We start from the raw sequence: 12,571 nt of genomic DNA, 5'->3' as shown, positions 1-12,571 counted from the left end.
GGCGTTCTATTTTTGTTGCTCTCCTTGTTATTCAAATACTTTGCTTTCAGTTTGAGATTTTTAACCACAAAAGTTGAGTGTACAACTCATAATCCCAGTACTGAGGCCTCCTTTGTTAAAGCTTAGATTTTAAGCGCTATTAATTTTCTCATGCATGTGATGCAAGTTTCAGATAGTTTCAGTCTTATATTTTGTTTGTTTCTCACTTTTTCTTCAATAGGCCAGTGGAATTACATCTAAAAAGTATAATCTCAATAAGACGCCAGTTGTTATCTTCATTCTTGCTGTTACGTTATCTGCAAATTGAATCTAAAAAAAACTCCAGGAATAAATAAGAAAGAAGAACAATAATTTTTGATTTTATGTTGTTTTTTATTGGATTTTTAAATTTTCTTTGACTTCATTGCAAAAAAGAAAAACAAATTAACACCAACAATAAATAATACATTCAACAATAAAAATAATCCAGATTCAGAGTAAACATTCAAGTGTATTTAGCCTTTATAAAAACCTACAGTAAAATGTAAACAGCCTTCTCTCCTCTAACATCGCGCCTCCTGAGCCGTGTGAGTCTCTGGCAGCTGTCCAAAAGGCAAAACGTCAACAAAGCAACAACTTGCGCATCGGCGCGCGCGAGTCTCACAAGGTATGAAGCCACGTCACAGATTAGGCTCTGACTGACAGAACAAGCTAACATTCTCATACGTCTTGTTGGCAGTGGGTTTTTTTTTTCTTGTGAAAAAAAAAATAAAGAAAATAAGAAGCAGACTTGGTTGTCCGGTCAGTGTCCTTTTGAAACGGTGCTGCGTTTGAGCGCGCGCGGCAGCAGCATCAGCAGCAACGGCATCGGCGGCGCATTCAAAGCTCCGCTCTACGTCCGAGCGGCAGCCGGCCGCCCTGCACGCGCCAGGCTCCTTCTTCTTTTAAAAGATATTTTTTGTGTGTTTGTTTGCGCAAGTTTGCGCCTTGTGCTCTCTCCCCCTTAGCTTATCACGCACCTCTCTTTGTCCTTGCCGTGGCCGCCTCCGATGGCCTTTTCCTTAATGTACATGAGGTCGCTGTGGACGCTCGGCCTCCGCGCGCACGGAGTCACCACGCCGTACGCCTCCCCGATGTCCTTCATCTTCTTGTGCTTGAGCGACTTCCTGTGCAGCATGTCGCAGTACTGCACGGACACCTTCCGGTGCAGGTCGGGGCTCATCTCGTGAGGTAGCTTCGCCAGGGTAAACAGCGTCTGAAACATCTTGTCCACGTTCTCGTTGCGCTTGGCCGAGATCTCGAAGTAGGCGCACTTGTCGTCGCCGGCCACCAGCTGCTCGATCTCCTCCTGCTGCACCTCCCGGTGGAACTCCCGGTCACCCTTGTTCCCGCAGATCACCAGAGGCACGTCGATGTTCTCCTTGATCTTGTTCTTCAGGCACGACTTGGTCTCGTAGATCTGCTTCTTGAGCCGCTGCACCTCCTGGAACGACTCGCGGTTGTCCAAGCTGAAGACGAGAATGAACACGTCACCTGGAGAGAAAATTGGGAGAAAAAAGGAAAAAATAAATAAAGGATGAGTTGGTTAACTTTTTTTTCTAATGCACTGAATTTGCTGAAAATGCGTTTTGCATTTGCATGAACTCGCAACGCCATGCACCGGGAAAAGCAGCCGTGCGTAAATACGCACGAACCCTGCAAAAACAAAACCAGCGAGTAAAGTACCTGTCAGTATGGAGAGTCTCCTCATCGCGGGGAAAGGGTGATTCCCTGACGTATCCAGTATGTCCAGTTGGTAAACGTCCCCTTTGATGTTGTACAGTTTCCTGTGAAAGTCCTCGATGGTCGGCGTGTACTGCTCCTCGAACCGGCCGTTCAGGAACCGGGATACGATGGCCGTTTTCCCAACTTTGGTGGAGCCCAAAATCACCATCCTGTAGCAGTTCTTGGCGGGGATGTCAAAGTCGCTCTCGGTTGGAGACATTTTCTTGATCATGGTTTATTCCCGATGGCTTGGATTGTGCGTAAAAAAAATAAAGAAACCGGCGGTTTCCGTTTGCGGTTCTGTCTCAACTGCGGTCAGGAGTGGGGTATTTATGCGAGCTGGGGACCCCGCCCACTGTGTGAACGTCACGACTCAGTGAGTAGACACACGCTGCTGTGTGTGAAGAAGGAGAGAAGAGGGGAGGGTGGAAGTGGACAGAACTCCCACTGGTGCGTCAGTCTGTCAGTTCCAACGACGGCGGGACAGGAACGCAAAAAATAAATAAATGAATAAATAATAAATAAATAAATAAATAAACAGGACATAATAATGATGGATGGGTCAGAGGCCCGGCTGATGCAGTAGTTCACTAGTTTACTACGAGATTCATGTTCACAAATGATTAACAAATGATGTTGTAAAACTGATTAAAAAAAAGAAAGAAAGAAAAAATAAACATCTGATGAAGAAATATAAATATAAATGATGCAGAATAATGAAAATGCCACGGTGTGTTCCAAACCAAACACACTGATTTATTCATCCAATGTGACTTTAGCAGCTGCTTGATGTGACCAAATGGAGGTTAAGAAACACAAAAGGCCCAATAGAGGGCGCTCGAATCTGCACTTATCAATAATGTGTGGCGCTGCTTGCAAGCGCGTGCTTTACCTATTGCGTGCACGTGGCAAAAAGAGAGAAAAAAGTGGTTTCCATCAGCTTGTTTATATTCTCTCTCCAGATTATTTCATCTCAGCTGTTTATTCCCTCAGTTAATAACCTGAGCTGAACAGAGGAGATGCTTCAGAGAGGCAGCTGCAGGAAAGCGGGTTAAACAACAACCAGCCCGCTGCTGACTGCTGTGTGCTTCATGCAGTCACTTATGACGAACGGCACCAGTAAGCTGGCAGCACACACTGGCACCTGCCGGTTAATGGAATGTGACCCGATATCTGCAGGAATAATGAGATTATAACAGGAATCTGCAAAAGCTGGGTTTTCCACTTGTGAAGTTAAACTCCCTGACTTTAGAAATAGTTTCAGACATGAAATCCTGAGGTTAAAAAATTTTTTTTTTTTTTTTTTTTTTTTTTGCAATTTAATGGTTTGACAAATTCAACTACAATTTCTTGCAATAGTTATAGCCATTGCATTTTTTAAAAAAGAAGTAAATTTCCACCAAAAAAAGAGAAAAAAAAATCTGAAATTCTTAGATTATTCTGAGATTTTTCTAGAAAAAACGTGGACATTTATGGGGGCGTCGATTTATGTGTTCGCATCCACCTGAATAATATGTAGTTGCGACCCTGCCGTGTGTACGCTTTCCCTGAATTACGCCTAAAGGGAAACATGGAGGTGACTGTTGGGCGACACATTCCTGCCAGAAACCAGAGCAACATATTTAAAAAAAATCAAGAGTGCACAGCTCTGATCTGTGGCAAATTTGGAAATTACTGTTATTGTCACCCATACAAAATACTGTCCTGTCATTTTTTGCCAAAAATAATTTTTCTTGCCTGAAACATCTTTTGGAAAGAAGTGGTGAATTTTTTTAATTTATTTTTATTTCAGTTTTTTTTTTTTTTTTTTTTTTAAAGCAAAATCACTTTTGTTTTTCAAGAAAATTGCCTCAATCTTGCAAGATTGTTGAAGACGTAGGCCTAACTGCAGGAAAAAAAGTAACTTCTATTAAGCATGGACTCAAGGGGGATGAATTCAAAAGCACGCCACACTTTTCAGATTTTCATCTTTGAAAAAATGAACAAAATCAAGAATAATTTCCCTTCCGCTTATAACTTATGCACTGCGTCTGTCAAAAGAAAAATCCCAATAAAATACATTGACGTTTGTGGTTACAACACAATAAAATGCAAAGTAAAATGTTTAAGGGGTAAAACAGCCCTGGACATTCTTAAAGTGTGAAATAAGCTGGCACATTATTGAAGAGAAAAAAATGCAGTACAGAAAGAAATGGGACTCAAAGTCAATTTAAAGCCTTTATTTTCCTCGTCTGTTTTCTATTCCGTCTCAAAGCACTCAGTTGTTCATATCCACATAACAGCAGGAGGCGGGAAACGCAGTCATTTACATCCTCTGCTGCCAATTATCCACGACTTTGAACAGAAACGAGGCCGACCATGTCTGAGAGCTCCCGATTTTTATTTATTTAAAAAATAAAAAATAAAAGCATGCCTGGAAACCAGGCAGCAGTGAGTCAGCGTGCAGCCTGGCCCAGAGAGTGGTGGACACGTCCAGTTCTCTGAATCTATCTGCTCAGATAAGCACCCCGTGCGGTAAACACTCGGCCTGAACTGACTGACTACAGCTCTGATGGCGTACGTGGCTTATCTGCTCTGGTGGTGGAGAGGATCTGGGTTTTGTTTTGACTGTCTGAGCCGTCATCAGAAACTGCTAATAAGGCTGTTTGGTGGCAAAGGTCGGCGACGGTGGCGTGTGACCTGTTGATTCGGACACTTGGGAAGGCGCCTGGCCGAGATGTCAACCCAAACCACTCTGACGTTCAACATGCTGCGCTGTTTACACACCTTCAGAAATTGTTCTTTTATTATTACTATTATTATTTTTAAAGATGAATTCTCCTGAGATTGTCAAAATTATCTGATTATTAGTATTATTATGCTTCATCTACTACTTTAGAACTCGGAAAGCTCTTAAAATAAATCCATTCTTTTGGTCCCTGCTTCCAGTAGTCATATTTAATAAATTAGAATATGATGAGGCTCATTTGTCAATTTAAAAGTACCTTTTGGAAAAAAAAAAACAAAAACAACCTTTAAGCTGGTATGAAGTGTCAAACCAACATCTCTGTATTATAGAATGTTTTTTTTGTTTTTTTTTTAGTGGTCTGGTGTAATATTCTAATTTTAAATGTTATGTTTTCATTAGCTGCAAGAGGAAAATTATCATAAGTAACAGAAATAAAGCCTAGAAAACACCAGCTATCTATATAATGCATTTTGTTTGGTGATGCAGAGGAACTGCGAACATCCAGATGAAAACAGATGCTGAGCCACTGCCCGGGTCTGACCTTCAGAAAGGGCAGACCCGGGCAGTAGCCCAGGGCGGCACGTTTTGTGGCGGGAGCCCCAAAATTTTAGCATGTCTTCGTAATGAATACATGTTTTATAAACTTTGTGTCTTATATAAAACTCAAAGTCCTGTATGAAGTGTGGGTGTTTTAATACTGTTATATTTTTGTGAATATATTCAATAGTGAAACAGTTCTGAAGTCGTAGTCCGTCTTTTTGGGACCAACATGGAACCATCTCATATGGGTGTATAGACCTGATGTACTGTAACTTCCATGAGTGAAATTATTTATTTATTTATTTTTTTGAGTAACTCATTAAGTAAAATAATTACCCTTCGGATAGATTTTTGATCGATGAGACTAATAGGATATTAATAAATTAATCTGATAAACGTGACTAAGTTGTCAGCTGTTTGATTCATCGCTACTTCCTGCTCAGGTCGTCTGTTTCTCTGCCAGTTTTGGTGTGGAAACTAAACCACACTGACCCTCCGGTGTCCCATGACCCAGCTACCTGTGGGAGTCTGCTGTTTTTCTGAGTCATGACCCAGTTTCCACAGAAAATGTGTGTCTTAGGCCAACTTCACAGCGCGAGACGTAATGTGGTCTGCCGTCTCTGTGCAAGAGAGGACATCTATACTTTCGCTCATGAACCGCTCAGGGAGGCAGAAAGACGTCGGACAGAGCAGCAGAAAATGAAAATCTGCTCATTGGAGATGCGAGTCTAATGGATGCGCTGAAATGGGGTGATTGCCGACGCAGTTTCAGACATTATCAAGCCATTAGTTCCATCACAACCACATCCAAGGGCTGGGAGAAAATGAAAGTGGGGCGAAGAGGACCGTAACACGGCAGGAAACGGACAGAGCAACTGAGAAAAACAGGAAATACTGAGGAGAGGAGGAAGAAATGTAGCAGAAACAGGTCTGAGGCACTTTAAAAGTAAGAAAGAAAAATTATTTGAAAAGTTAGCAGCTTGGACGACTTTATCTGACAATTTCACCCAAAGCTAAGCTGGAGCTTACACACTGGGTCAACTATGATTCTACAACACGATTAATTAATCATTTGAATGGATATGAACATCTTAAAAACAAGTTGATCAGTTGGAAAAATAAAAATAAAACATTTCATTAACTTCGATGCGTAAGCTTGGACTCCCTCAGACTCTTAGATCAAATTATACATAGAAAAGGTGTTTGAATATTTTTCGTCTCATTTTCTGTCTTACAAACTCCTGACTCTTTACCAGGGGTATGAACGTGTTGAGAACAAATGCATAAAAAGCAGTTTTTGGTGTATACACCAATTTATATGAAATAAATGATCAAACTGATCCAGTGGGAACAGGAAGGGCTGTTCATCAGATTTACTGACATCTAACAAGTAGAGATGTTCTGATCCGATTCCAGGTGTCGCTATTTTATTGGTCTTCAAAAGAAGCAGCTCAAATTTCTTGTGTGTCATGTGACCTGAATTCTTCAGACTCTTTGCTTATGACATATGACACATATATACACATACATATATCTCCAGTCTCCCAGGGGAGTTCTGTGTGGAGCCGAGCAGAAAGCAGCGGAAACACCAGTCGTTAATATTTACCCTGTTCAAAGTGAATATGTTCTCTGTGTGAATCAGGAGAATAAAAGTTTTACTTTAACTTTTGTCGACCCAAAGTTAACTTGAACTGTATCGAAAATATTTAATAAGCTAAATCATCAACCGCTAACATTAGCCTAGCACTTACACAAGCTGGAAGCACAGTTAGGCAAGTTTCTGTACAATCAGATGTATTATATATATATATATATATATATATATATATATATATATACATATATATATGTTTTATAAAACACCAATAAACTTTGGTTGTAACAAAATATCTGACAAGAGAGACGGCCTCATCAAAACGTTATAGGTTGGTCAATTAAACCGACCTATAATGACATTACTAATGTAGACTAATACTAATAGCACACATTGTTGAGAACTGACTTTTAAGTCAATTTATTTATTTATTTATTTTACCAAAGTCGGAAAGTTTTTGATAATTTCTGTTCCACTTCCAAATGGAAACACAATTTTAGGGAACCCCAAATGTTTTTTCTGTTAAATTAGTATGAAGGTGAAAATTTCACCCTTTGCACATATTCCTATGGACAGCAAAAACGCCTCTTTTGTGAAACCGCTGCTGCATTAGGCCAACCTCTAACCCGACCCATAAACCCAAACGCCTCATATGCACCACGCATAACAACAGAGGCGGATTACACGCTCCTCTTGGCTTTAGAATCCAACGTGACGCTGAGAAGAAGCTCGACCTCATCATTGGTCCAGTCACGGTTTGTTGTTCACAGTTCTTCTCTTCTTGTTGTGCTTACAGCTAAGCTGGAGGTTTAACACGTTCGATCGCATCGATGTCTACAGCGCTGTTGTTTTTAGTCAACCTGAGATTGGACTTCTTTTCCTGCTGACTGAAAGCTGGACTCATCTGACCTCAGGACACGTGTCCACTGTCTCTCCGTGTGAGGTATGCGAGCTCAGAAACCTCGGTGACCTTTCTTCATAAAGGTGCCTTTTGTTCCTGGGTTCTATGCTTGGACTGTAAATTTTGATGTTTGTTTACCTCATTATATGTGAGGTATTAGCCATCAGTTCTCAGAGGCATTTGGTAAGTAACAACAGTTCCTTGTAAAAAAGTATTCATTTGCGTGGAATTTCATATTTTGTCACACAACAATCCCAAACACATATTTCTTGATTTGATAGAGCAGCACATTATTGAATCCTTGCCTTTTTTCCCCTCAAAATATCTCAAGTAGGCCTTCACAATTATGTAAAAACATTGTATTGTGACTAAGCAAGTGCTGTGAATCGATTAAAATTTTTTATTATAATCACACTCTTGCGCTGTTATTAATCACAATTTCTAACTTGGCAAGCCTGAATTTTAAATATGGATGCAGTGGTGGTTCTTGCAAGAATGGCGCCCCAGGCAAGCTCCAACAAATTAAAATCCAAGCTATTTTCTGATTATTTTTGGAGCAGAAAGCAGGGATTTTCTACTTCTTAGGTTGTGATGCCCCTTTCAGATGCCTCCCTGGTCAACTGCCAATATTGCCCATATCAGAAATTGCCACTTTATGCATGTTTAAAACCCCTGCCCGCAAAAAACGTTTTTTTTTTGTTTTGTTTTTTGTCTTTACCGAAACATGTCTGAAGAGTGTCAGTTTTCCAGGTTTTTATAGTCAGGAAGGTTTAAAGTTAGTCGTTTTGTTTTAAATATTCATTTAGAAATGTTCCTCTCCATTCATTTCCTATGGAACCTGAGGCGATGATCGCTTGTCCGCGTACAGCTGAGCGACCGGCAGAATTCGGGCATGTCAAATTTCACAGATGTGAACACACGGGCTCACAATGCAACATAAGAAAGTTGAAAAATGTTTCACTTTTCGTTGCCGTCGTGGAAAACGTTCGCCTTTCGTGATCACTCGTCGTTCCCCGTGTGTTGAGTTCATGACGCCCTGCTGTTACCTTGACAACCTTCCGCCAGAAAGAGGCTTTTAGGTCACAATAGTAGTTTGATTAATCTGCGTCATATGATATTATTGTGTTAAAGTTTTCAGATTAAGTATGTGCTTTACTGTTCATAGACTAAATGTACCAAAAATAAATAAATAAATAAAATAAAGCAGGTGAGATTATGAAGAAGGCTGTGTGGGGACCTGCTTACTTTATTCAAGATATTTTCAGAAAAACAAACCGTCACCTGCGGGAGTTAGTAGTGATAAAATAGAAAGGAAATTGAACATTGAAATAAACAGGAAAAACATGAAGAGATTTTCTTAAAATATTTGTAACCTTTGTTCACATTGTTCTTGTATATTTTTGTGTGATCTAAAGTAGGATCCTACTTCCTCATTTCTCACCCAGATTTTTTTTCCCTCTATGGTAGAAAACGGAATTCTTAAAAATTTACACCTTGGAAAATCATAAAAAATTTTCCTGTTTTCCCACCAAAATCTCAGTCTGAATGAGAAGGTGATGTGTAGACAGTATGGTTTGTCTCCTGGTAAAAATGTAAGCTGTGTTTAAAATCAATGTAGAATCTAACAGGAAGGAGACAAACAGAGGGTCTTCTTTAGGGTATTTTCCAGACCGTGTGACTCTACTGATTAAAGCAGAATGACGACGTCTTAATGCAGGGTTGGATAAAGAGCGCAGGGGGTCAAAGGTCACACATGTTACAGATGTTTACAACCTCTACAAAGTTACATGAGCCATGATTTCCTAGAACATTCTCTTAGGTTTAAAAAAAGAACAAAAAAAATCTTTGTTTTTTTGGACTTTGAGATTGATGTGTGTTTAAAAATAAACACACATCTGTCTCACACTCTTGTTTTTTCCTGTTCTTCTTTCTGTTTATTTTCCATCAGATAACTGACAAGAGGGCTCATCCGGGGAGAAATATAACTGTGAAATTCCACTTGAGTGCAAATCAGTGCTTAAAAGGGTTACAGACATCGTCCACTGTTGGAACCAAGGGTTCTCTTTGCGTTCTTTACGTGAAAGCGTATCAATCTGCCAAACCAGTTCTATCCATCATCAACCAAATGAAGGGTGCCAGTCCCATCTGTCAGCCAGTGCTTGAATTAGGACACCTTTTTTACTTCTAGGAGAAGAAAATATCATTTTCTCCAGGTACAGTACCAAACCCCAGAAGATGCTGTAGGTCCGTATCCAGTTTCTTTAAGAGGAAGTATCATGTATAGTTGAAACCAGATATTTACACATACTGTACAAAAAGACACAAACACATTTCTTTTTCCTCACTCGCTGAAGTTAAATCAGACTTTTCTTCTTTTAGCATAATTAGAATGACCAAAATCATTTCTATTTGCTCAATGCCAGAAAACTTGGACTATCAGAACCTACCAGAAGTTTGTGGTGAGAAACCCAAAAGGTGCAACACAGGTCATACAGTTTAAAAGACTGTTATCCCGGATACAAACCAAATGCATGCAAACGTTCGAGTTCGATGAAAGTTACAAAAAAAAATGTAAAAAAATTTATCCCTTTACATTATAAAAAAATAACATTTTCTTCTTTGAAATTCATGATTTTTCTTGTAAATATGTAAAAATAACCTAGAAATATTTGGAGGAAATGTATTTTTTCTTCTCTTATCTACAACGGCCCTAATACACCACTGTAGGTGAAAGCACCTGAACTTTGCTGGTCCTTGTTAGAGGTGACCTTTTCAAGTTGCTGTTGGAAGTCACTGGAAACGGCCTGAGCAGAAACTGTTGTATAACGTCAAATATGCCTCTCTTTGATCATTTCCCTAAAAATCAGTCTTTTCCTAGAAGCCATTCACTATTAGCCTGCTGTTCAAAAAAGAATGTCCAGCTACTGAGCGATAATGGATTTCACAGTGTCAGCGCTGTGAGGGCGCAGGAGAGGAATATGGAGGGAGGAAATCAAAGAATCACAGGGAGATGTGGCAGTTTTATCGTCTGGAAGTTTCCTTTTGTGGGGAACAAGGTGATGTCACCGCGCTGGCATTGTGTCTCTTCTATTGTCGGATGATGTCTGCATTCATAGTGATTTGCTTCAACAAAGCAGCTGCAGTGCCTTGGTAAGTATTCATGCCCATGTAGCAGTTTACTTGTCAACCTCCTGCCTCCCGCATCGTACCGACCTTAAAAACTGCTGCTTCAGAACCCGGGGAACTTGCATAACCTAAGCACGCCTGGGTTAGAAAGAAAGGAAAAAGAAAGCCGCGGTATGCAACTTTTACAAAAATATGTTTTTTTTTGTCATATTTGTTTAAACTGTCACCATGTCGTGACCGTAAAATGGATACAGATAATATGTGAAAAGATTGAGCTCCTCCACTTCCTCCCTGTGCTGCTATTGCTGTCTGAAGAAATACACCGCTCCCAGTCAATCAGAGCCAAGAGGAGGGGCTTAGCGCTGTCAATCAACATTATAAACTCGCTGCTAAATGTGCTAATGGTGGAGAAATGGCTTACTGTTACTGATAAGCCGTTTATCCACTGTCAAAAGTGGCTATGCTAACTAGCATTAGCATTCATGGCTATTTATGTTGTGGTGAAGCATCTGTAGCGTAGTTGGCAGTGCTAAGACCCTCCTCCTGGCTCTGATTGGTTGTTTCTGATTGAGTTGGTGTATGTCTGCAGTTAGTACTGGGAGCGTTGAGAGAAGGCAGAGATCAATATTTTCACAGATTATCTGTCCTATGATATACTGTTACAACATACCGATAATTTTAATAAACACAGTTCTGGAAAAAAATTAAGAAACCACTTTGAGTTTGAGTAAAATGAACATTGTTCTTTTATTCTATGATTTACTGACAGCATGTCTCTGAAGTTCCAAGCAAATATTTTGTGTTTATTTGTAGAAAATGAGAAATGGTCAAAATAATGACAAAGATGCAGCGCTTTCAGACCTCAAATAATGCAAAGAAAACAAGTTATTCATTTAGAAACAACAATCCTAATGTTTTAACTCAGGTTATCAGAAATCAATATTTGGTGGAATAACCAGGAGGTTTTCAATGGGACTCAGTGCAGTGGTCTCTTCATTTTTTCCAGAGTTGTGAGTAAAAGTTGTAAGAGTTACATTGTGCAGCTTTAAGCTTCCTGATTCATTTTAAGAAACAAGTTCCATCTGCACACATTTCCCTGCGTTTCTGCTCGAGCGGTCCATTAACGACTACAGCCGGCGTCCGTCCACGTGCCCGGATGGGAATCCTCAGCCGCCCCACCAGCAGGTGAGGGATGCGATCACTCTTGTTTGCGGCGCTGATTTCTCTGCAGATAGATCTGCTCCGTGAATGGTCTGCAAATACAGGAGAACAAACATGTAGTAGGACAATAAATGTGGGAAGGGAACGCTGTACCACACGGTGCCAGGAGCTTGTATGTGTGTAGCGAACCGTGGCGAAGCTCAAGGGTGCGGGAGTGTATGACAGGAAGATGTCTCCGGGTTTCCCTTGCTGACAGGGACAATATGTGTGCAAGTTATCATTTCCGTGGCACGTCGCTGACACACCTGCACCAGACTTCTGAAGAACTTGGCACATTTGGAGAATGTGTGGGAGACTCATGGTTTCGTTTGATCTACGGACATATTATCTTACTATAAATCTTAGTCACTTTTGCTTACATTTTATTATTTTGAAGGGATATTGGACACAACAAAATATGAGGAAAGTATATTAGCAAGTAAGAGTACCCAGGTACATCTTAGTTTAGTAAAAGGGAACTCAGATAATCTGTTCCCAAACAGTGTTAGCTTCTGGTCCCCCTAAAAATCTAAAGAAAGGCTTTAGAGACAAAACCGCTTCTTTAGGGTTAGAAGTGAAACTGTTTTCATAAAGAAAAAAAAATATTACTGGAACATCCTTGCAGCAGCAATGTTTTACGATCTTTGGTAAACTCTTAAAGAAACTAGGACATTTCATGGAAAAGATCAGAAAATCCAATTTCTAAATAAGAAAGTAAAAAACTCCTCAAAGCACATAG

General features: G+C 40.1%; 2 protein-coding genes across 2 annotated transcripts in view; both read right to left on the bottom strand.

The window, feature by feature from the left end:
• Positions 1–351: 351 nt before the first annotated feature.
• Positions 352–4,755, bottom strand: rasd1 (RAS, dexamethasone-induced 1). The gene is made up of 2 exons (XM_015011256.2): positions 1,705–4,755; positions 352–1,512 (listed from the first exon to the last, which is right to left on the bottom strand). The coding sequence occupies exons 1-2, from the start codon at positions 1,973–1,975 to the stop codon at positions 983–985; spliced, it is 801 nt and encodes a 266-aa protein (XP_014866742.1). The 5' UTR covers positions 1,976–4,755; the 3' UTR covers positions 352–982.
• A 3,959-nt stretch (positions 4,756–8,714) lies between these two features.
• Positions 8,715–12,571, bottom strand: part of pemt (phosphatidylethanolamine N-methyltransferase) — a 53,786-nt gene continuing 49,929 nt past the window's right edge. Inside the window, exon 7 of the mRNA XM_088016532.1 lies at positions 8,715–11,885. Within this exon, the coding sequence (XP_087872658.1) occupies positions 11,831–11,885 (55 nt within the window). The 3' untranslated portion in view covers positions 8,715–11,830. The remainder of the gene's footprint in view (positions 11,886–12,571) is intronic.

The sequence above is a fragment of the Poecilia mexicana genome, unplaced genomic scaffold (assembly GCF_051168715.1).
Source record: "Poecilia mexicana isolate PSO_F unplaced genomic scaffold, ASM5116871v1 scaffold_19, whole genome shotgun sequence".
Classification (NCBI taxonomy): domain Eukaryota; kingdom Metazoa; phylum Chordata; class Actinopteri; order Cyprinodontiformes; family Poeciliidae; genus Poecilia; species Poecilia mexicana.
Note: the sequence above shows the minus strand (reverse complement) of the source record. Positions and strands in the feature narration are given on the sequence as shown.

Excerpts from the sequence above, each read along its gene's own strand:
- rasd1 (XM_015011256.2), bottom strand. The coding sequence starts at position 1,975 with ATGATCAAGAAAATGTCTCCAACCGAGAGCGACTTTGACATCCCCGCC. Across the intron at positions 1,513-1,704 it reads GAGACTCTCCATACTGACAG|GTGACGTGTTCATTCTCGTC; the intron begins GTACTTTACTCG and ends TTTTCTCTCCAG.